Source organism: Typopeltis vanoorti, chromosome 6 (genome assembly GCF_054136105.1).
Source record: "Typopeltis vanoorti isolate ZY-2024b chromosome 6, IOZ_Tvanoo_1.0, whole genome shotgun sequence".
Classification (NCBI taxonomy): domain Eukaryota; kingdom Metazoa; phylum Arthropoda; class Arachnida; order Uropygi; family Thelyphonidae; genus Typopeltis; species Typopeltis vanoorti.
In genome coordinates this window covers 95,588,715-95,615,023 of record NC_143554.1, presented here as the reverse complement: position 1 = coordinate 95,615,023, position 26,309 = coordinate 95,588,715, and the positions used below count along the sequence as shown (strand labels likewise).

The window sequence follows — 26,309 nt, the reverse complement described above, 5'->3', positions numbered from 1 at the left end:
TTCTTGTGAGGTTGATGGAGTTTTTAAATCTTGTGCTTACAAGGATAAAGTCAATTTGGGTGTGTGTTTTACCATCAGGGGAAGTCCATGACCATCTTCTGGAAGGTTTACCAACTTATTAGTATCCATATGGATACTAATACTGTTAGTATCCATACGGATACTAACACTATATTAAAGATGGAGAATTTTTAACATCCTCCTTTTTTTATGTTTGTCTGTTAATTAATGTTCGATTAATTAAACATTTCATCTATTATTGTGGCAGCTGTTTTTCTACTATAAAAAAGTTTTGGAGCTATTATTATTTTCTGCAAATATACATCATTTCACCCTTCAATTGAAGCAAATAGAAAAAAAAAATCGGTTAAATAATAAGGCAAGAGATAAAGTAGTACAGAGAAAATACACAGCTCGTTCTTGGCAGCGAAGATATTTTTGGCCTATGCTATATTGCTAGGTAATTAACCTGGAACTTCTAATGTAATCTACTGTACAGCTATGCTTTAAAAGACTAAACGATGAATGTATTGTTTGTTTGCAGGTGTCGCTAGTGAAATATCCTTCCCTTGTCGCAAGGTCGTGTTTGCCGGTGAACTTCAAGTAATCGTACTGTTCTACAAGTGACATTCAAGTTGTGTGCATTCAAAAAGCAGAAATTTTTGTTAAGAGTTTAAATAGAGGAAAGAGTGTTTTGTTTTCTAGCTTGAATATATGTTCTGTGAATAAAACGGACGCTTTCAGTTTTTGTATTTTAACAATTTAATTGTACAATGGCTTTAAATAAGTTGAGTTTGGACGCCCTTGATTTGAAGGACAAACGTGTTCTTATGAGGTATGGAGCCGTGTTTAAATGCATTTCTGGTACTGATTGTTTCTTTGCAATACGTTATGTACAGTAAATTGTGGTATTTCTTTTAGCAAGGGGGATACGGAGAGGCATTTAAAAAAAAACAAAACGGAAACTAATTTCATGCTTTCTAGTTGCATTTTTTTGCATTCTTTTGCATTGTGACATTCCGCAGGTAAGGGATTATGTGTCATGCTTCCAATTTTCCAATCGAGACATTTTCTTTCACTACATACCTAGGCAACTACTGGATGCTTGTTAAATGGAAGGATGGTATTTTTTTTGTTACTTAACTCCAGAAGTTCCATCTCTCATTGCAGAAGCCCTCAGAATCCTTTCTTTACTCCATCCCACTCATTAAAAATGCTTATGTTAATTGTTTATATTTTCCTTCTAGAAATTAGGTTGCATCCTCCCCACCCCCCTCTCCCCTGCAGCAGATCTTCAGGGAGGGGGGATGTAACCTAACTTCTAGAAGGAAAAAATCATATCTGCTGTGATTCACTTAAAGTTAAAAAGTCTCCGTTCTTATTGTGATGAGTTTCAAACCAAGAACCTTTCCAGCAAACATAACATGTTATATCATCCTTCTGACTGCAGCATGCATATAGTCATTAACATTTAGAAAGGAATGAACAACCTTTTAAGGTAGTTTTTTTTTTTTTTTTGGTTGTTTGATTGGTTATTGGGAGCATTCCTGAAACACTTCTAGATGATTCATGTATTATTATTATTTGACACCTCCAGGGAGTCCAAAGACTCATCGAGGGAGAGTGTGCCAACAGCATCGAACGATTGGACCCTACCACGCTCAAACTTACTTAACTGAGCCATTAGTAGCAGAAGCTCTACCAATGATTCATGCATTTATTCAACACTCACATGCATACAAGCAAACAGCAGTTAGAGGTGGACATAAACATTTATTACAAGTTCACTTCATTAAGAATATACTGTATTTTGATGAAAAATGGATCACACAAAAATGAATCCATTCATTTTGTTTTTCATTCTTAAGATGCACAGCTCCTTGCATTAGTTATAATTTAATATCTTTGTTACTTGTTTTAGGCGCACATTTGTAAGTGATACCTTTGCTGATACTTTACTTTTTTAAATTTTTTTTCTCCCCAATTACCATAATCTGGTGGACATTTGCTTAGTCATTGAGGAGTTCGGGAAATTGACAGACATGCTGTTGTAGGAAAAGTGCCTCAAAAGACAGAAATATAAGATCTGATAATGCCTTGACAGATAACAGATTAATCTGGAGGAAAATTGTTGATGAGAAGTTAGTAATGATGTAACTTTTTTCTGTAGGACTTTCATAATTATCTTGTACATTCCCTGAAGGTACCAGAAATTTGATTATGAGGTGCTTAATGGTCAAAACTGTATAACTGGATGGACACCTCCAAGTAGACTTTTAATGAATGCAGAGAACTGACCAGGACTTCTGACCTAATATCCATCCTCACCTTTCCATGGTGCAATCTGTTAGGTATTGACCTGGATACTGAATGAACGAGGATGAGCTGACAATTTGGAATTTAGCCAAACAAATTGTACTCTTATTGGCTTAAACCTCAATTGCTTGATGTACATATCAGTGACACATAAAATATATATGATAAGAACAAATAAAACATCCTGGAGCCATGACCCTTCAGTACCATGTACAAAAAAAAAAAAAAAAAAAAATGCAAGTACAAATGGAATATAAAAATATTCACCGAGGAGCACTCTCCACATGCCTATTATTATTATTTATTTATTTATTATTATTATTATTATTATTATTATTATTATTAAACAAGACCTCATGGAGTCAAAGACTCATCTAGGAGGTCCTTTTATCTCGCACACATCTCATCATACCGGATCTTAAACACATTCAAACTCCTTGCAGACACCACACTCTCAGGCAAGGCATTCCAATCATTCACAACTCTGCACGAAAAAAACCTGCCTCTCACTCCCCTACTCACACCCTCTTTATACAGTTTCCAGGGATGACCTCTGGTTCTCCCCTGATCTCCCACTATTCTCTGTAGAACTTCTCCACCATTGATCCTATAACAACCCCTTACCAACTTGTAGGTCTCTATCATATCTCCCCTCTTCCTTCTCTCCACTAGACTCTGCAAATTACATCTTTTCAATCTTTCCTCATACTCGACATTCCAGAGGTCAGAAACTACCTTAGTCAGTCGCCTTTGGACCCTTTCCAACATCTCTTCATCCTTCTGAAAACCAGGTGACCAAATCTGGGCACAGTAGTCCATGTGTGGTCTAATCAAAGCCTTATACAATGGAACAAGAATCTCCCTACTTCTACACGTCAGTGACCTCCTCATCATTCCCAGAAGTCTTTGTGTTGTCTTCACAATTTTGGCGATGTGTCCCCTAAATTTTAGATCCTTATCCACTATCACTCCCAGATCTCTTATTTCCTCTACTTCCAACAATATATTCTCACCAAGCATAAATTCTGCATCCCATCTTTGTTTTCCAAATTTTAAAACCTTACATTTTGCAACATTGAACTCACATCCCCATTTGCTTGCCCAATCACTCAATTTATTCAAGTCTTCTTGCAAGGCCACAACATCTTCACTACTCTTTATGGTTCGTCCCAACTTTGCATCATCTGCAAACAACTGAATATCTCCATCCAAATCTTCGCCAATATCATTAATATACAAGTTAAATAGTAATGGCCCTAAAACAGATCCCTGAGGCACTCCACTAGTGACTTTCCTTTTCCTGGATATTGCACCCCCATACACAACTTGTTGATACCTATCAGATAGCCAGTCTCCAATCCAATGCACTAATCTAATATCCAACCCCATCTGCTCTAGTTTGACTGTCAACTCATCATGAGGTACTCTATCAAAAGCTTTTGCAAAATCCAAGTATATTACTGTGTATCCTTCTCCTCTGTCCAAGGAAGCAGTCACTTTATTGTAATAAGTAAGTAGATTACTAAAACACAACCTCCCTTTAGCAAATCCATGCTGTCCATCAAAGATTATACCATTGTTGTCAACCCAACTCTGGATCCTAGTTCTCACAAGCTTCTCCAACAACTTAACCACAACACCTGACACACAGATAGGCCTATAGTTTGATGCTTGAGTTCGATCACCTCCTTTATGAAGTGGCACAATCTTGCCCTCCTTCCACTCTTTAGGGACTTGACCAAGTGCAAGACTCGTATTAAAAAAATATGTCAAGGCAGGTGTCAACTCTGGCACACTCCTTCAGAATACGCGGTGATATATTATCAAGTTCCCACAGCCTTATTTACATCTAGTTTACTCAACTCCCCAAACACCTCTTGCTCACTTACAGTCAGTCTCTCCTCCCCATCATCAACTGCTCTTAATTTCTCCATGAAGTCACATTCACAAGATTGAAAGATCTTTATGAACTGCTCATTAAGTATCTCCACCACACATTCTGCAACAGCTGTCTTTATACCATTTCCTCCAATCAATGTCATCCTTCCATAATCATTCTTTCTTTTGCTGGCTACATATCGAAAGAACTCCCTAGGATTCTTTTTAGCTTCATTAGCTAACTGCTGTTCATACCTCTCTTTAGCTACTCTCACCAACCAAGTCACCCTCCTTGCCTGGTCTTTGTAGACCTCATGAAATTGGTTACTTCCACTTCTCTTATGCTGCCTCCACAATGCCCTTTTTCTCTGTATTGCATACTTAATCTCTTTATTCATCCATCTCACACCTACCTTATTTAACCTTCTCACCCTTGGAATACATTCAGACATTGCATCTGCTAGATAGTTTTTGAAAATTCCCCAAGCTGCATTGATCTCTTTTCCAGCTAACTCCTCATTCCATGCTACACCTGCAAGCTGTCTCCTGAGCTCTTCATAATCACCCCCCCCCCATTGTAGTTCCACATATACCCTTTTCTCACAGGGGTCCTCGCACTGCTGGCAACCACCCAAGTAATCACCTCATGGTCACTTTCACCAATTGGTGGATGATTTGATACCTCATTGATAATTACATCCTCCGATGAGATGACCAAATCCAAGACCCTTAATCTTCTTGTGCGCTCTGTTACATACTGTCTGAGGTAGTTATCCCTCAAAAACTCAAGAAACTCATTTTCTTTACTTCCAGTTGCTATCTCTTCATTCCAGTCTATATTGCCATAATTAAAATCACCCATAATGATCACCCTTTTCTTATTTGCTTGGCTTATTTGACTATACATTTCACCATCCACATTACCTGATCTACAACAACATCCCACCAAGTATTTGATTCCATTCACCTCTATGTCACACCATATTGCCTCAAAACCACTGGTATTATTTCCCTCTTGCATCTCTACTTTATTTATATGGACATAACTCTTTCTCTATCATCAATAGCACTCCCATTCACTTTTCATCCCTTCTGTCCTCACGAAACACATCATACCCTTCCATCTCTATTCCTCTCAGGATGTCATCCTCTTCCAACCATGTCTCACTTATTCCGACAATCTCTGGGTGCACAGACGCAATTAGTGCAACCATTTCATTCGCCTTGTTTCTTATACTTCTAGCATTGGTATACAAACACAACAACTCATTTCTGGATCTACAGCTAGTTCCACTGATACCACTCACTCGATATGATCTGTCCATGCTGGACTGGGGCCATTTCCCTTTCTGCTTCTTCATTTTAGAACCCTTTGCAATTCCATCTGTTTCCTTTTGATCCCTGATCATCCCATTACTTTCCTGCCTACACATGCTCTCACCTCCTCTTGGAGCATCCACCTTTCTCACACTGTGTATCCCTGTCCACCCTGAGCCTCGCCGTTTCCCTGCTCCTCTTGCACACCCATTCTCTCATTTTCTATACTCATTCCACTCACTTCCCCATTTATTTCCACTCCTTCAATCTCTCCTGTTTTACTCTCCTGCTCTTCCACATCACTCCCCTCTCGATCTGATTCATTCTCTCTATTCACTTCTCCACTTTCCAGCAGCAGTCTCTCCAAGCGACTCTCACCATAACCACTCAAATGCAGTCCATCGCTCCCATACAGCTCACTTCGTCCCTCAAACTCATTCCACACATTAACAAACTGTACTCCCATCTCCTCACACATTTCAGCCAGAATATCATTCATAATCCTTGCTCTCCACCTCATTTCACCACAATCATACCTAGGCAACACACTGACCACCCTTCCTGTCACACTATTCTCCTTTATCTTTCCAAGCAGTCTCCTGATATTCATTTTGACATGCTCTTTGTTCTCTCTCAAATCATTTGTACCAATTAATACAATTAACTCTTTTGCTCGTTCCCGCCTCATATTCAATGCCTCAATCACTCTACCCATTTTACCACCTGGAAAACATACCTTGTTAATTTTATCCTCTAGCACACCTTTAATAATGGAGTCGCCATACAACGCCACTCGCTCATCTTTTGTTAACTCTTTCATGCCATCATGATTTATTTTAATAGTTTTGACCTGAATTCTCTTAATTTCATTCCGCATCTTTTTCATTTCTTGCTTCATCCAATCCAATTCACCTTCCGAACCTCGCGACACATTCACTCTATCATTAAATCTTTCTAACTTTCTAACTCTCGACCCCCTCTTCTCACTTTCCCTCTCATTCATCCTTCTTTGTTTCCATACTTTCGGTCCAACATACGTCCAACTTTCACTATCATTCTTCTCACTTTCACTCTCACATATCTTTCTTTGTTTCCGTACTTTTGGACTAACATGCGTCTAACTTTCGCTATCATTCTTCTCACATTTACTGTCATTCATCTTTCTTTGGTTCTGTACTTTTGTTCCAACATGCGTCCAACTTTCGCCATCAGTCATTCTTTTTTCGCTATCATTCATTCTTTCGATTTTTTTTACTTGCGATTTTTGCATCATGCCATTTCTACTTTCATTCGTTCTCTTAATTTCGTTTTTTTCCGCCTCACTTTCGTCCCTTTTAACATCCGTTACGGTTGTCAAATCGCTCTTTTTCTTTTTTCCTGATTTTTTAACATTTTTTCGCCTGTCTTCCTCACCATCCTTCTCTTTCAAACGTGCACTCACGACAAAATCGGTACTAGCGCTTTCTGTCATCAACTTCATATTCGCATTCATCAATTCCTCGTTCAGGTCACATTTCGCACACACCCTTCTTCCATCTGCACTAAACATCCACAAATCATTTATGTAATCGAAGGAATACATATAACAGACCTCACACTTAATGAACCGACTGAAATCCAAATTAAAATCATGGAATGACAATGCCGCCACCTTTTTTTTTTTTTTTTTTTTTTTTGAAGAATGATTATACTTGAAGAATGATAAGATAATGGTTATCAATTAATGCTCATTACCGGAGTTTTGATTTTGACAGAGCAAATTATATTTATTAGGAATATTATTAATAAGAACCAGATATTTAGTTAAATTGCATATGGATTGCAAGTTATGGATTGTCAACTGCTGCAATGTAGGGAATAATACAGTGGTTTGTTTCAATAATACCTTTTTTGCTTCTCCTAAGGACGAGCTTCCACATCTCAATTATCCAGGCATCTATCATATTCCTTGCTCTTGTGGGTTATCTTATTTCAGACAAATAGGAAAATCTGCTTTTATTCAGCTAGAACAGTGCTTCCCAAACTTCTGGATGTGGGACCCCTTTGCAAAAATTAAAATATTTCACAGCCCCCTCGGAAAAAAATCGTAATAGAGATATATTATTATAATATTTATTGTATTTATATTCAATACAAAACATACACAGTGAATATTGCAAAAATCAAATGCATATATTACATTTTTTGCCTCTTACCGTTTGGTTCTGAAGACGACGTGGGCTGTTCCTTTTTTTGAGTCTGTTTCTGCTTCTTCTGATTGTTCGCGGGATTTTTTTTTTATTTTTTATCAGCCACTTATCCATCTCAGGGTTATATTTGTTAACGTAGAATAGATCAAATAATATCACCACTTACCGATACTGGCACACCACAGACTGATAACATGAAATTAGTGAATATTTCCTGAATAAGAGAATCCCAGGACCAGGAAATTTTTCTCTTTTGCGACTTTTCTCCCTTTACGGTAATCCATATGTGAAACTGCCATAACATTCATTATATATATATATATATATATATTCGTAAAAGTGTTAAAACTAAGTAATATATATATATATATATATTACTTAGTTTTAACACTTTTACGAATTTTAACTCATTCGGTTGAATTTTATTGCTGCCTTTGGAAATCGAACTCACACACATCTAATTAATAACAATAGTTTTTAGTTAGATACTGTGTTTGCCCATGCAACATATGGTTTTGTTTCAGTCTATACAGCATAGTTTCTGTATAAGGGGACATGTGATTCATTAATTAGTGTGTTTTTATCCCAGTTGTCTCTAATTGCACTATTTGTTAAGAAATATATTACACAGACTCCTCATACCTTATTCACTGGCATAATAAAAGTACTTGTTTTATTGCCTCTGCAGTATAGTGGCTGTTAGGGAGGGCGTGTTGTTTACCACTGCAAGCGAGTTACTATCTCCCCACATGAATTTGTTTAAGCTTTTTTTCATATGTGAAGTATATGCGAAACTTTTATTGGTAACAGAAAACTAGCTCGGATGACAGTGATAATATAAAACGAGTTTTGATATGTATATAAAGTCAATATCAACAGTCCCTGATTACGAATGCATAATGAAAGGGACAGGAAGATTTGGAGCTTCCCTGGAGAGCATTCGAAGTAACAATTAACCACTGCTTTGAAATGAAACATTCATTAAGCGCCGAAATACCCAGGAAGCAAAGTTTGTGAACCAACACCAATGTGTGAATTTTTCCATTAAAATATAAAAAATAACAAAAAAAAATTAATAAATAATAAAAGTTAAACACGTTTCTTTTAAAATAAAAAAATTTTTGGTCTTAAAACATTTTAAATTTGTTTTCATTATTTCACAGCCCCCCTCAACAAAACCTACGGCCCCAAGGGGGCTGCGGCCCACAGTTTGGGAAGCGCTGAGCTAGAACACAAGTCTTATATTCAATACCTTGAGCCTGAACAGTCTGGATTTGCAGAGCATGCTATCAACACTAGACATAGAGTTTATTGGAACAAGACGAGTTCTTCATAAAAGTCAGTTCCTCATGGAATGGCTTTATAAAAAATCATGTGAAACTTTACTTCACTCTCCTTACTTAAACAAATCTGATGATCTACGTCTGTCCCCTTTGTGGGAGTGATAGTACTTTTTAAATCAGCTAATCTTTCCTAACTTTATTTTGTCTAAATATTTATTTCTTTTTTTTTTAAGTTAGAAAATTAAAATCTTTTTCATGTTATCTTACATTAGCTACTTCCGGATTAGCTACTCTGGTGCTTTTTAGAATTGTCTGTTAATGTTCAGCTGCCTTTGTGTTGTAGTGAGGATTCCTATGATACTCAGATCAAAATTCTATGCTAATAAAATACATTACATATATATTTTTTTTTCCCAGTATTATAATTATTTAAAAAATGCAGTGGTTCTAAAACTTTATCAGACTGCATCACACTTGATAATGCAAATTTCTGTCGTGTCACACCCATATTCTTTGCTGGACTTTCATGTAATTAATAAGTAAGTAATAGTATTTTACAGTTTACACAACATTGACTACAATACAGTCCTCGGTACTTGATGACACAATCATTGTTATATTGCTGGTGGTTGAATGGTGGCACTTTAGTTCAGCATTTGCAGCAAAATATAGCAGAGTTATATAAATATTTCATACTGTCTGTTATCTATCTTGCCGCCCACTGATCTATTCCCAATTTCTTTGGTTAAAATGAATTTATTATTCTGACAACCTATCAAAACATTTTGTAAAATGTAGATAATCCTTATGAGAACTAAATTTATTCTCGAAGCTTTCAATGTTTCATAAAAGATCAAGTTGGTATTTACTGTTATGAAAAGTTAAAAGCTTTTATATGACCATCCTTTAGCAACTTCATGTTATGCTTTAAAAATAAATAAATAAAAATAAAACATTACAACCTTAAAAAAAAAAAAATAAACCTTATTGAATGGCTCTGGGGGATTCTAAATTCTCTTTATTTTCAGCTTCTGTCTAACTCTTCATGAAAAAAAATTAATGCTTAGAAATTGTTTGTATTATAAAAAGAGCAACAGGTATTTTACTAATTCTCAGAAAAATTATCTTGGAATAACTTAATTTGCATATTTAAATGCTTATATACTGAGACAGATTTCAGCATATGCATACTGAAATTTATTTCAGCTGCACTATATTTGTATGAATATTTTGCTCATTTATGTTTTTAGCTGTGTTATGCAAATTTTCACTGGGGATATTATATTATCTGAAATGTTGATGTACCACCTCAAAATAAATACTTTTTTTATCACATACTTGGCAAAAGATTCATAATTCTTGTTCTCAGTTTAGGATATCATTCTCTTTATGCTTTGACACCTATTCTCATGTCCACCCCCCCCCCTGCAAAAAAATCTTTGATTAAAAAAAAGTTAAGGATAGTAGAGTCATGAGTGAAACCACAGAGAACGAAGTAATTTTAAAATTAGTGATAATGTGAAGATATGAAAGGCTAAAAAGAAATGGTCAGGCATAATATCAAGTATCATCATGTGCTTAATGGTGCTGATAACTATATTTATGTGGAACGTAAACATCCATTCAGACAGAACATTGGTGCATGGACATGTGAATAGGCATGGAACATTGGTGCATGGACATATGTGAATAGGCATGGAACATTGGTTCATGGACAAATATCAAATAGAACTACTGTAAAACTACACTATGTTTATACAAGAAGAGAAATGCTGATAGATAGAAATTCCCAGTAGAAGATGACTGAATGTTTGTGATTGCTTGCAGTTATATAGGAAAAAGATAGCGATGTCAAATAGTTATGAGATGCAGTGTATTATATTTAGTATTATCATGTAAGAAACTACAACTTCTGCTGCTATTTCCTCTGCCTGTTCTTATGTAATAATGTTGAAAGTTTATTTTTCACTTGGTCAGACTATAATAAATTTAGTTTAATCTTTTATCCAAGTGTGTGCAAACAAAGTTTGCACCTGAAAGTATCTTCAGGACTGGGGTAAAGTGGTACAACACCGGGCGACTCCTTGCAAAGGTGGAGCAAGCTACCAATACTCCTATCTCAGTATCTCCCATAATGCAAAACACATCTCCTTGCGGATATGTATAATGTTATACATATAAAGGATTAAACTAAACTTATGTAATAATAATTGCAGGATTTCTGAACTTTGGAAATGGAAGACTATCAGATACAATCATTGTTCATCCCATTCCTGACAAAATGTTGACATTTTCACCTATCCTGTATGGCAAACCCTCGATCCCATTTCCTGTAGTCTTCACCAGCAGCCATAAATATTTCATCCTCCACAATCTGGATTTTTTTTCCCTTGTTAACATTTTCTTTTTTGTAAATATAATTTTACAACTGCCTATTGCAAAGCAATCCATCCATCTGTGCACTTGTTCTGTTGTCTAATACTGAGTAAGTATTTGTTCCCCATTATTAACATCTTGCATAGTTTGCTCTAATATTCTGCTCATCCATAAGTGTTGCCAGTACTTTCCTTCAAGGCCGTGTACTAGTTTGACATCAAATTATATTTGAATCGATTCATATAGATGATTACATATGCATGTCAGAGGAATAAACGTGTGTTAATTTACTGTAACAACTCATTCGTTTGGTTAAATTATACACCTGTTTATCACTTACACATTTATTATACACCTATATTGTACCATCCCATTATTTGTATAAGTTTAGAGATGCTACACTAAAAATACGGTTTTTTAGTGTAGAATTTATGGAGACAAAAACACACGTGTTGGAATAATTATAATTAAGAAAATGATATTTGACGTTTGACCTCTGTATTGAGGTCATCATTAGGAAAACATACATATGTACAGGTTACATGCTGCATGACACTACACAAAAGTAAGATGAATTTAAATGTTTTGTTAATCGTTTACCCTAGCTTGACCTCTGGTGAAGAAAAAAAAAACCTTTAAATGAAAAAAAAAAGACTAAACAAAATAAACACAAAATTAGAAATTAATTTACAAAATAAAATGTTTTGATATATATCAGTATAATAATATACTGATGATAAAAAAAAAAAAAAATTATAGCAGAACTACATTAAACAATTTTTAAAGTCATCTCATGTTAAGGTTTTCTTCTGTTTGGGGTTGTTCTGAATGCTACATTGGCTTGAAGATGGGTCCTCCAGATTCTTGGAATTATTAATCCATCATTCTTGTTTAAATTTGGATGATGCTTCAGCATCTCACAAGTGTCCTTGAACTTTCTTTCAAATCAGGTTTTGGTGCAGTGTAGGGACTTGGTGCACCAAAACCTGGTTTGAAAGAAAGTTCAAAGAAGCCTGTGAAATGCTGAAACATCATCCAAATCCAAACAAAAATGATGGATTAATAATTTCAAGAATCGGAGAACCCATATAGCATCCAGAACAACTCCTAAACAAAAGAAAACTTTAATATGAGAGGACTTTAGAAATTGTTTAATGTATTCTGCTATAAAATCTTTTTTTTTATCATCGGTATATTATTTTACTGATATGTATGAAGAATTTATTTTCCGAATTAATTTTTAATTTTGTATATATTTTGTTTAGTAATATTTTTTTGATTTAAAGTTTTTTTTTTCCACCAGAGGTCAGGCTAGGGTAAACAATTAACAAAGCATTTAGATTCATCGTACTTTTGTGTAGTGTCATGTAGCTTGTGTACATGCATGTTTTCTTGATGATGACCCTAATACAGAGGTCGAAACGTCAAATATTATTTTCTTAATTATAAGTAATTATTCCAACATGTGTTTTTGTCTCCATAAATTCTTCACTATGAATGCTGATCGCCATATGACCTTAAAAGAAAGCACCTTAACATTTGTTGTTGTTGTCATCGTCATAACACTAATTACGGGTGTAGACCTACACTGTTCTGGTCTCATTATTCATCCAACATCCGTTTTTTTGAGGTCTACCCTGCCTTCTCTTTCTAATTGGCTTATATTTTAGTATTTGTTTAGGATGTCGGGTATTGGCCATTCGGTTTACATGTTCAATCCATTTTTGTTTATAATTGTTTAGTTTTTCTTCTATTGATTTTGTTTTTAGTTCTTTTAAAATGTCTTTGTTCCCTTTTTGATCTAATAATGTGTATTTTGCAGTTCTCATAAATCTCATTTCATTTGCTTTATACAATATACAATAATGTACAAGATACAATATACAAGAAAATATACAATACTGCTAAAGTATTGTATATTTTCAAGCGTGTTTCTTTTTGTACTATATTTGTGTTGAGTGTTCTATTTATCAGGCCTATAATCTATAAAAATTTTGTCTTTTTCTCCTTCATATGATATTTCACATCCAAGATAACTGAAAATATTTATCTGTTCTATTATTTTATTATTAATAACTATTTTGCTTCTAACTGGAGTTTGTCCACAAAACGGCATTGTTTTAGTTTTATCTATGGAAATTTTCGTTCCAAATTATTCTACTATAACGTTTAAATTATATATCGCTCTTAGTAAATTGTCTTCCTTATCTGATATTATCCTGATCATCTGCAAATAATAGGGTATTTATTTTGTTATTCCGGGAAATTTCTATACCTTGATTGTTTAAGGCAGGGTCGGCAACCTTTTCAGACTCGCGGGCCACATTCAACTTTTATTTTTAATAATCAGGCCGCAGGTGCTTAAGCAAAAATAGTAAGTGAAAAAAATATTTGAGTTATCAATTTTTATTATGAAAAATTATTATCACGTAAAAACAATGTAATATATATTATGCATCACAATATGTATCTCTCTGCTTTTTTTGGCAAGCATCGATAAAATTTTTGGATATTTTCTAATGAAAATGCGTTCTTTAATGTGCACCAAAATCTCGGTTGTTCGGATGAAGTCGCCTTTGTTATTCCCACTCATGATGACTCACAAGGTTGACTCACACCAAGTTGCACGGCGACATCAAGATGTATAGGTATAAAATTATTTTTAATTTATTATTCATATTATAAAATGTATTGTTTAAATAAACACAGTCCAACACAGTTTTTGCTGACTTTTATATGAGACTTGTTTTTTACTAATTTGGCTGTGCTGATTTCAAATATCAAACCCATTTTTCTCTATCACATCAGGTTTTTCCTCTGTGGCATTTTCTTTTTGCTAATTTGTAAGTTTTTGATAGTTTTAAGGAGGCAGTACTATTTAGAGGATCAAAAAAATCGATTTTTTAATATTATTTTCTGAAAGTACGTACTTTTAAAAATCTGTTCCTAACTTTTTATCAAGAAATTCGAAAAATTCCAGAAGATATAGCCTATTATTCAAAGTGGTGTGCAGATCAGAATCGGAGCGCTCACCACTCTCGCTTGTTAGTAAACGAATAAATGCGTAAGAACCTGCAACGGCACATACTGGCACTTTGAATGCGAGAGAGGCCGATAATTAGATATAAGTACTTAACAATATTCATTAAAAATTACAAGAATATTTATAAAAAAAATAGCAATTTTACTTACACATGAGTTTCAGGGAATAAATTTTTGTTTGTAGCAATTTCTGCTGTGTGTTCTGTTTTGGCAATCCCTTTGAATACTCCAACAGCAGTCGGCCATCATGTGAGAATCCCATCTTCCTTGGTACCGATCTTCCATGGTTTTTTAAGTCTTGATGAAATCTTTCGCCTTGTTCATCGCTTACAGCACCTAAATTCTCGGGAAATCTATCAAGATGACTGTACAGGAAATGAAGCTTTATGCTGATGTTGCAACCTAGGCGCTGGAAATTTTCAAGCATTGTTTCCACTAGATCTTTGTAATTGCATGCTTTTTTGTTTCCAAGAAAATTATTCGCAACCATCGTAAATGAAGTCCAGGCCTCTTTCTCAATTTCGTTCATAGAGTTGATGAAATTTGGGTCTCTCATTAAAGTTCTAATTTGCGGTCCATCAAATACACCGGCTTTAATTTTTTCCTAACTAAGTCGTGGAAATTTTTCACATATGTATTGGAAACAGTCACCTTGTAAATCTAAAGCTTTAACATACTGCTTCATAAGACCTAGTTTGATGTGTAGAGGTGGAAAAATGATTTTTTCTCTGTCGATTAAAGGTTGATTTATAACATTCTGTTCTCCAACATTTAAGGATATTCTAAGAGGCCAATGTTTCTGACTCCAGTGTTGGTTTCTAGCTCGACTATCCCAGAAGCATAGAAAACACGGAAACTTTGTATATCCTCTTTGAAAGCCAAGTAAAAAGTTCACCATTTTAAGATCCACACAGATGATCCAGTTATGGTCTGTATATTTTAATAACTTCAGAACCCTTTTTAATGTCCTTATATGTTTCCTTTAAGTGACTGAATAGCCAATAGGAATTGAGCCATATACATTCCCATTGTGTAGTAAGACACACTTGAGACTTCTGCTTGAACTGTCGATAAATAAACACCTCATTTGGATGATATTGTACAACACTCATTTCAGTTAGTAAACCTGACACATTGTTACAGTAAACAAACCCACACTCGTGTTTAAAATATTGTACAAGATTACTTTCCCTGCTACGATAAAAAGTTATCTTCGTATCTTGCTCCAGTAAGTTTTTTTCATTTAATCTTGAAGCTAACAATTCCGATGATTCCTTTGATAGGCCCAAATCTCTTACTAAGTCATTCAATTCCACTTGAGTAAAACGTTGCGGTCCAGAACTAGAAATTTAAATTTTCATTGTCTATCTGGGTCTTGCTCCTCAAGAACATCTGACATATCCCGATCATGCTCGTTCTCAAGTAAAGGAAGTCCTTTATATATTGGCACGGCTATTTCATTGGAATGAGCAACTGGCCGAATTGCTGAGTCGAGATTTGGATACACAATTTTTTTCTTATTCTTCTTATTATAACCAGAAGTCTGAACTAAACAAAAATAGCAATCATCTGTGATTTTTTGGTTCATGCCAAATCATTGGAATGCCAAAAGCTAATTTTTGGCGTTTTCACTTGCTCCACTGTCGTAAATTTTCTACACATGACTTACACACTTTATTTGGAGCCCATGACTTGTCCTGATCTGCAATTTTTACGTCAAAGTATGCAAAGTACACTTTCTTAACGAAATCAGTGATATTTGTCCTTTGACTGGGAACAGTAAAGCTGCCACAAATGTAGCAGAAGGAATCTACACTATTGACACATTTTCAAGTAGTAGAAATGATGTATTTTCTTCACTGCCAACTAACATGCAATTAACAAGACAAAAAAAACCAGAGACTTTATTGAAACATTATAAGCACTCATCATACTTTCACGATCGATTAACGATCGACTGATTTCGATCGTTCTTTGTCCGCTATGATGCATATAGCATTCATTTGTTTTAAGCAGTTGTCATCGCCTACTTTTCATCACCTAAATGTATTAGGTCGGTTATCGGCCTCTCTCGCATTCAAAGCGCCAGTACGTGCTGTTGCAGGTTCTTACACATTTATTCGTTTACTAACAAGCGAGAGTGGTGAGCGCTCTGATTCTGATCTGTGTACCGCTTTGAATAATAGGCTACATCTTCTGGAATTTTTTGAATTTCTTGATAAAAAGTTAGGAACAGATTTTTAAAAGTACATACTTTCAGCAAATAATATTAAAAAATCGATTTTTTTGATCCTCTAAATAGTACTGCCTCCTTAAAACTATCAAAAACTTACAAATTAGCAAAATGAAAATGCCATAGAGGAAAAACCTGATGTGATAGATAAAAATGGGTTTGATATTTGAAATCAGCACACCCAAATTAGTAAAAAACAAATGTCAGATCACAATCAGCAGAAAAAAAAAAATTTTTTTGTTTGCCAGTGTAATTCAACATACAGGACACATGCCATGTAAGTATGGTCAACCTTTTATGGGTCACCAAAAATGCGCATTTGGGCTTCATGCCAGCTGCCCCCTGATTTAAGGTGTTCCACTGTATTAATATTTCATTAATGTAAATATTGGAAAGTGTTGGAGACAGAGGGCATTCCTGTCTTACTCCTTGGTTTATAGATTGTTTTTCAGACAACTTTTCATTTATTTTTATTTTTATTTCATTATCTTTATATATATTCAATATTGCATGTAGTAAAATATTCTCATCTTCTTCCTTATACCCTCTTTTACCTTGCGGTGTCGAGGGTCCATTGATCATCAGACCTCACTCCGTTTACAGGATAAGGTGGTCAGCCTTATGCCCCGGTGTATCCTATGGCCTGTAGTTTGAGTTCTCAAGGCCAATTTGCCTGCTTTGCGGGATGAAAAACCCCAGAATAAACTGGGGAAAAAACCCTGCTGTCCATGCCCAAGACTGGCTAACTTGGCTATGGCTGAGGAAGATCCTTCAGCTCCTCACGTCACCGACGGGAATTGAACCTAGGACACTCCTTTCCCCAGGCATATGGTTGCGAAGCGCATAGCCACTAGGCTAACCGCGCGGACAAATATTAGGTATTAAAATATTAGGTATATTTATTCTTTGTAATATATCAAGCAGTATATATCTTTTTACTTGTTGTTGTTATTATTATTATAAAAACCTCCATGGAGTCAAAGGCTCATTGTGAGAGGTCCACTGTTATACACACAGTTTATCATACTACCCCTTAAATATGTTCACTGTCTCTGCACTCACTCTCAGGCAATGCACTCCAATCACTCACCACTCTCCATGCAAAAAACCTGCTTTTCCCCCCCTCCCCCTTGCTCACACTATCCTTATACAGCTTCCAGGGATGACCTCTTGTTCTCTTCCTGTCTTCACCCATTCTATTTCTACCAGATTATTACCAGATTAATTCAACATTAATCTGGTAATAATCTCTTAACAGCTTATCCACCAATTTCTGCAAATTGCATTTTGTCAATCTGTCTTCATACTCAACATTCCAGAGACCAGAAACCACTTTAGTCAATCGTCTCTGAACTTTTTCCAATATGTCTTCATCTTTTTGAAAACTAGGTGATCAAATATGCACACAGTAATCCATATGTGGCCTGATCAAAGCCTTATAAAAGAGAACCACATCTTTACTTCTACAAGTCAGTGCCCTCCGCATCATTCCATTATCCACTGTGTTGTCTTCACAATTTTAGTATCATATCCCCAAAATTTTAGGTCCTTGTCTACAATTACTCCCAGATCTCTCATCTCCTTTACCTTTTCTAGGATATTTCCGCTGATTGTGTATTCTACATCCCATCTCTGCTTCCTAAATTTCAAAACCTTACACTTTGCAAAATTGAATTGTTATCCTCACTCATTTATCCATTTAGCCATTGTATTCAAGTCCTCTTGCAAAGCCACAGCATCTGCTCTACTCCTGATAGCTCTCCCCAACTTTGCATCATCTGCAAACAAATGCATATCACCATTCAGACCTCTCCAAATATCATTTACATACAAATTAAACAGTAATGGACCCAAAACAGACCCTTGGAGTACACCACCAGTAACTTTCCTCTTCTGGGATATCACTCCTTCATAAACAACTCACTGATACTTATCAGACATTCAATCTCCAGTCCAGCAAAGTAATCTACTGTTCACGTTGGTTGAGTTTAACGGTATAGATGCAAACAGAGATTGATAAGAAAATAACTATTTATTGACTTAATTGCTAAGCAATTAAGTCAATAAATAGTTATTTTCTTATCAGTCTGTGTTCGCATCTATACTGTTAAAACTCAATCAACATGTACAACGAAGACATAAACCTTTTCACACGTTTAATCCACTGTTCTGCCCCATCCATTCCAATTTAATTACCAGCTTGTCATGTGGCAATTTATCAAAATCTAAATATGCCACTGTATTTGCAACACCCTTATCTATTGCATTTGTCACTTTATTATAAGTGACAGATTAAAAGTAAGCAGATTGCTAAAGCATGATCTTCCTTTAACAAATCCATGTTGACTACCGAAGAGTATTTTTCTGTCGTCAAACTAATTCTGAATCTTGGTCCTAACTAACTTGTCTAACATCTTAACCACAACTCCTGACACACAGACTATAATTCAAAGCCCTACTCTTATCACCTTCCTTATGAATTGGAAAAATTTTACCCTCTTTCCACGCAAATTGACCCATTGCAAGATTTACATTGTAAAGATATGTAAAAACTGCTGTTCTCTCCAGAACATTCCCTCAACACACTTGGTGAAATAGCATCAAGTCCCACAGCCTTATTTACATCAAGTCTATTCAATTTCTCATATACTCCTGTTCACTTACTGACAGTTCCTCCTCCTCTTTTCCCACTGCTTTCAAGTTCTGCATGATATCACATTCATAAAAAAAAATATCTTTATAAATTGCTCATTAAATATCTCAACAATATCCTCTGCAGCGGTTATACTCCATTTTCACTAATCAGTCCCATCCTACCATAATCATGCTTTCTTCTACTGGCCATATAGTGAAAAACTCCTTAAGTTTTTTTTTTATTTTTGGCCACATTAGCTAATTGCTGCTCTTTGTACTTATTATGCAACTGGTTGCTATAACTATTTATCTTGCACTTCTTCCATAATACCTTATTCTTCCAGATTGCATATCTTGTCTCTTGATTCATCCATTATTATGAAATTATTATTCATTATGAAATGAATATCATTATTTTAGTATATAGTGATATTCATATAGTTATCTATATAACTTTGTTAGATGATCTTGTAATATCTTGTTTATTGAAGGAAGTATTTGAAAAAATGTTGAATTTGAATTATTTAATGTTTTAAGTAATGCAAAACTAATAGTATTTTCTTTTTATAGAGTTGATTTTAATGTACCATTAAAGGATGGACAGATAACAAATAATCAGAGGTATCGAAAATTTTCACATATAATTCACACTTCTTATCTTAGATCTTTAGAGTGAATAATGTAACAATTCTTTATTTAACAAGTATTTGGTTTTCTGTTCTGAAATGCATACACAGTGTGGCAGAAAAATAAAATAATGAATATATAAAATATGAATATATTTGCTTGCCTGTTTTCCTTGCATACACGTGTGCATGCACGCGCACACACGCACACACACACGCACACACACACACACAGACATGGTTATGATGTCTGTTGATCATTTGTAGATGAATTTTAATTCTTCAGTTGGCATAACACACAATTTCACAGAAGTATAGGATGATGTCAGCACTGTTAATGAACATTCTGGATTCTTCTTCTTTTTCATCCATCAGATGACGGGTTGAGTCCCCTATGTGCAAATCTTTGCCATTTGGTTCTACCTCTGGCCATTTCTGTCTTTCTGAAGCTCAATAGTTGTGACCTTTCCTTCAAAGACTGTAGCCTGGTTCTTTTTGGCCTACCTCTTGATCATCTTCCTCCAATGATTCCATTCAAGACTATATTTGGTGATAATCTTTGAAAGTACATTCTCTGGAGGTGTCCAAAACCACCTTCATTGCTGTTTAAAAATTATGGCTATGATATCTTCCTATAGTTTAATTCATGGGTGACTCGTTCATATGTTTTGTGTTCTGACCAGTGAGTGATATATATATATATATATATATATATATATATGTATTTTTTTTTTTTTAAGCATTTAATTTCAAATGCTCTGATTTTCTGTATTTATTTCTGATTGTGTATCAAGTTTCAACTCCATACATTGCTGTAGGTATATGAGGGTGGTCTGAAAAGTTCTCGGCCTAACAATGAAAAAACGAATTTATAATTTCAAAAATTTTTTTTTTTTTTCAAGATAATCTCCCTTAAGACTAATACATTTATTCCAGTGATGCTCCAGTGCCATTATCCTGTCACTGTAGTGGTTTTCAGTAAGATCTTCAAAATACCCCTCTGTAGCTGCAATCACTTCTTTATTCGAAGAAGAACGCTGACCAGCAAGGAAATGTTTTAGTTTTGGGAAGAGATAGAAGTCAGAGGGAGCCAAAGCTGAGGAATAGAGTGGATGTTCCAACAATTCATAGTGCAGATCCCTTAATTTTCCCATTGCCAAAACACCTTTGTGGGCAAGTGCATTGTTCTGATGAAAGATGATTTTTTTTCCTCTGCAAACCAGGTTTTTTCTCATGGAATTTTTTGTCTAGTCTAGTTAAAAGATCAGAATAATACTCCCTGGTTATTGTTTTACCCCTTTCAAGATAATTAATACACAAAATGCCTTTAGCATCCCAAGACACTGATACATGACCTTTCCTGCTGATGGAACCAACTTTGTCTTCTTTGGCACTGAACAACTGGCTTCTGTCCATTGTTTTGATTGCTGTTTGGATTCTGATGTGTAATGGTGAATCCAAGTCTCATCCATAGTAATAAACAACACAAAAAATCAGTTTTATTCTTGTTAAAATGTTCTAAGCACTGTTCAGAGATTTTCATGCACATGTGTTTTTGATCTCCTGTGAGCAAGCGTGGCATTCATCTTGCACAAAGCTTTTTCATATGCAATTCTTCATGCAAAATATATCCTACACATTCTTTTGAAATGCCTATAGTCTTAGCAATTTCATGCACTTTTGACTCGCCGGTCAACCAATACCATATTGTGCACTTGATCAATGATTCTGGTGGTGTTACACTTTTTGGACATCCTTCACGTGGATCATCTTCAAGGCTGGTAAGGCCACGTTTAAACTTGGCAGTCCATTTCTTAATTGTCGAAAACAAAGGAGAAGAGCACCCATAAAGTTTTATGAACTTCAAATGAATTTTGGTGTTAAACCTACTTTTACAAAGAATTTTATAACCACACGATACTCAATTTTATCCATTTCAAGGGATACAGACAACACTTTTGCTTCAGACAGCTGTATAAAACAAACTACTTGATAGAACGACTTGCAATTTCACATAGATGCTTATGACAGATGTTCCAACGTAGAAAAAAAATCTTGCTGATAGTGTTGCTATCTGTGGTTGAGGCCGAGAACTTTTCAGACCAACCATCCTAATAATGATTTTATAGAGTTTTAGTTTCAGGCTTTTTGAAATTCTGTTATTTTTCCATCTTTTGTTTTGATGTATTCATATTAGACCATTCTTTATTAAGTCTATATTTTACTGCTTGTATTGTTGAGGTTGTGAGTAACGAGACTGCCAAGATAGCTCACAGGGAAAGTACTTTCTGAGTGTAATTGTACATTACAAATAATCATTTATATAATTTATAATGCCATTCATATATATATGAAATAATATACAGGAAAATCTTGCTTAAAGCAATTAATCCATCAATTAATGTGAGCTAAGCAAAATTGCATTAAGTGAATACAATAAACAATAGGAATGATTATAATTCATCCATCAGTTAGTGTAATGAAAAAATTTATAAGCTATATTAGAGGATAAAATCATCAAAGTTAATAAAAATCCATTGCTTAAATGTTTCTTTAATGTCTAAACATTTGATTCAGGAGGCCTGTGTAGCTCAGTGAAAGTGGTGCTTGCATCCTCTGCGCTTGGCTGCACGAAGATAGACTTATAAGTTTGAGTCTGGTCGCCAACTGGAGGAACTTTTTTTAAGCCTTTCTTCGACTGGTTCCTGAGTTAGTCAATCTCTGGCATGGTTTTTTCTCCTGGAAACTCAGGTTTTTCATCTTGTAAACTCAAGAAAATCGACCGTAGAAACCACATTATTTCATACTGTTAGGGTTAGGTAACAAGAGATGGCAGCACTTGTTTGCTCGTATCTTCATCGGTGCACCTATAATTAGTGACAGACATGGGCCAGCTATCTCTGATTGCTACCAGTGGAGATTGAACTATCCACTCAGTCTCGAAAAGCTAGATAGGGTTTAAAAGCCTCGCCTACTCCCTATAAGGGAATAAAAAGCCATTAGCTTATTTTTATTTATTTATATTTGATTGAGCTACTTTTTTACAAAAAAAATTAAGTAATGATGTTTGAAAGTGCTCGACTTTTTCTTGTCAGGCAATTTACAATAGCTGGCGATCACTTTATCAAGATTTTGGCAGACTTCGAAGCTTTGTTCCATATCAAAATCAGCAACAAACAAAATTTCTTTAGCATGCTCAATGTAATTGAAAACTAGCTCAAGTTCTTTTGCAGTTATCTTCTTAATTGTAACATTCTCTTCTTGTTCGCACTCCTTATCTTCTTCTTCGTATGCACTATTCTTCTAGTTGAAGGAGATCATTCTCACTTAACTGTTCTAAATTGCACTTTCAAACTTCTTTACTTAATTTTTTTGTAAAAAAGTAGCTCAATTAAATGTAAATAAATAGAGCAAGTTTTTCAGCATTTCCTCTAACATAATTACTTTTCTTCTCTTTTTATTACTGCCACTTTCTTTATCAGTCTTTCTCTTTTCCATATCAGGGGGTTGAATATAATAAAGCCTTATAGTATCTAAATTAAAGCAGAAAGGAGGAAAAGTGATTGAGCAAGAGAACAGTGTTTGCATGTGTGCTTGCAATGATAGCTTTGAGTCAACTTTCGAGTGTTGTCGGCCACTGCCACTGCCCACTGGCTGCTACATTGACAAGTGCTGCTGCTGCTCGCTGCAGATTAGCTACAAAAATTTTCGCATAATGTAAAAAAACATGTTAACTGATTAATCACTCGCTTAAAGTGGGTGATTGCGCTTAATCACGCTAACTGATTAGTGTGCATATCGAATTCTCATTAAGCAAGGTTTTCCTACAGATAAATAAAATAATGGTTTACAATAAAAAAAATATAAAAAACATAACTACATCAAAAGGTTAAAAATTTGAAAAAAATAATAGGGTTTAGGCCATGATGTCTATAGACGTCCTGCTAAATCTTGATACGATTCTGCAATATCTGTTGAATAACATGGATAAGAAGTGCAATTTAGTCTCACTATTTCATCCATCTTGACCGGTAGGGAGATTAATCATCATTAGTTATATCAGCATATTGATATTCCTCGCGGCATACATTGAGTTGCAAAGAAATGGGATATAAATCCTGTTCAGAATTTCAGGAACATTCTCTAGACTTTCAGTTGAAGCTGACTTTAGCCAAACTGAATGATAAGGAATATTTCCAACCACTTCTGAATTGTAATTCTAAATAATTTTGTACATTAACGATATTGGGAAGGATTTGACATGCAACATACAGCTATTTGCTGATGATGCAAAGATAGGTAGGGTAATCAGGATTGCTGCTGATATGCAGTACTTGCAGAATGATTTGAATAGGCTTGGAATTGTGGGCATGTGAAAAAGGCCTCAGTTCAATATTAATAAATGTAAGGTGATGCACTTTGGTGTGATTAGATATCCATTGTCATATTATATTGGTGGAATTATGCTAGAAGAAACAGATGAGGCTAGAGATCTCAGAGTTTTTGTAGACAGGAAGTTGAAGTTCAAGGATCATATAGCAAAGATTGTAAATACAACTCAGAGAATAATTGCAATGCTGAAACAAACCTTGACGTGTAAAGATAAGGAAGTCATTTTGCTTCTTTATAAGGTCTTGATAAGACCTCACTTGGACTATTACATGAATATCTGGTCTTTGGTGATTCTGATATAGTGGAGAGTGCAAAGGAGAGTGTCAGAAATGATATCAGATTGTAGAATACTGATTATGAAGACAGATTGAGAATTTGTTGGCTGCAGACGCTAGCAACCAGGAGAAAGAGGGGGGGGTGATATGATTGATGCTTACAAACTTCTGAAAGGGTTATACAGAATTCAGTAGATGGAATTTTTCATTTTATGGAGGATGGGGAAAGGATGCAAGTGCGTCCTTGGAAGTTGAGAATGAATGTTGTCAAGAAGGGGGTGAGGGCTAGATTTTTCTTTCATAGTGATGCATGATTGGAATGCACTGCTGTTGGATGTTGTGTGTGTGTGTGCAAGTAGTGTGAATGAATTCAAGAGCAGGTATAACAGCTGGTGTGAATAGTAAGGCCTCCCTCTGAGTTCTTCGCTCCCTGGAGGTCTCTCTTAATAATAATAATAATAATTTTAAACACTAGTGTGATATAAATTAAAGACTTAATTCTGTATGTTAGTCAAGTAAATAATAGTTTAATATCTGACGTGTCACTGACTAATATCTGTCAGCATTTTCAAAGGATACACTGGTAAGCAATAGAAAATAACAAAAACTAGGAAACTAATCGACAATTCTAAAAAATTTTCCTACCAGATATATGAAAAATGCTAATCAGATCATTTAACCAAAAAGAAATGAACTTTCATGAAAATTACAATAAATATCTCAACAATTAAAACGTTGTACTTGCGACACACGTATTGTATCAGATGCAGTGATAACTTTATATAATTTTTAGATATTAGTCAGTGAAACGTCAGATATTAAACTATTATTTACTTGACTAACATACAGAATTAAGTCTTTAATAATATATTAATACTAGTGGTCAAGAAAAAGGTCATAATATGATACTGGTATGATATTTTTATGTGAGATTGACTGTTTCAAGAGTGAAGTCTTTTTACTTAATAAGGAAATGCTTTCTTACACCTTGGAATAGTTATTGTTACACTGAAGGTGCATACTATTTTTGATGTTTATTCCCACTTGATATTCTTTGTTTATATATATCTATACATCCATTTTTTTGCAGAATTGAGTTTTAGGTATATTTTAATGTTTGTTTTGCTTTCTTTTCAGTTATGCAAAGCACTATCTCCTGTGTGTAATAATAAGCAGATTAGCCAGTTGAAAAGGGCACCTATGTGCCATGATGGTATTGAGGTAAAGAGCACTATGTGGACAAGTAGCCTTTTACTTTGGATGCTTAAAAAAATGGACATAGTGCTCTTTACCTCCGGTGTACAGATATATATATATAAAAAAAAACTTTTTTAAATGAGAATTAATCCCTCCCCTTTTTTTTCAGGATTATGTTATATGAATTTCGTATATTTGCAGGATTGTTGCTGCTTTAGATAGCATTAAATATGCCTTAGAAAAAGGAGCCAAGTCAGTTGTTTTAATGAGTCATTTAGGGCGTCCAGATGGCCAAAAGAAAGAAAAAGATTCATTGAAGCCAGTTGCTGAAGAACTGGAAAAGCTTTTAGGAAAGTAAGACCATTTATTCTGATTAACTCAAACTGTCAGTTTCTTTTCCTCTAATGGTTGCTTATGCCAGAGTTTTCTGTTATGCCTAATATACTGACAAAGAATTTTTACTACTTTTTTTTTTCAGCTGTATAAATTTGAGAACCTATTGCAGTTTAATGTGAATGATTAGTTATGATGCTGTAGATATTTGAATTTTA

The 26,309-nt window shown here is 34.8% G+C and overlaps 1 protein-coding gene across 1 annotated transcript in view; it reads left to right on the top strand.

The window, feature by feature from the left end:
* The first annotated feature begins 559 nt into the window (after positions 1-559).
* Positions 560-26,309, top strand: part of LOC150105723 (phosphoglycerate kinase 1-like) — a 126,678-nt gene continuing 100,928 nt past the window's right edge. The window contains exons 1-3 of the mRNA XM_090394319.1: positions 560-835; positions 19,839-19,889; positions 25,960-26,112. Coding sequence (XP_090250445.1) covers positions 774-835; positions 19,839-19,889; positions 25,960-26,112 — 266 coding nt within the window. The 5' untranslated portion in view covers positions 560-773. The remainder of the gene's footprint in view (positions 836-19,838; positions 19,890-25,959; positions 26,113-26,309) is intronic.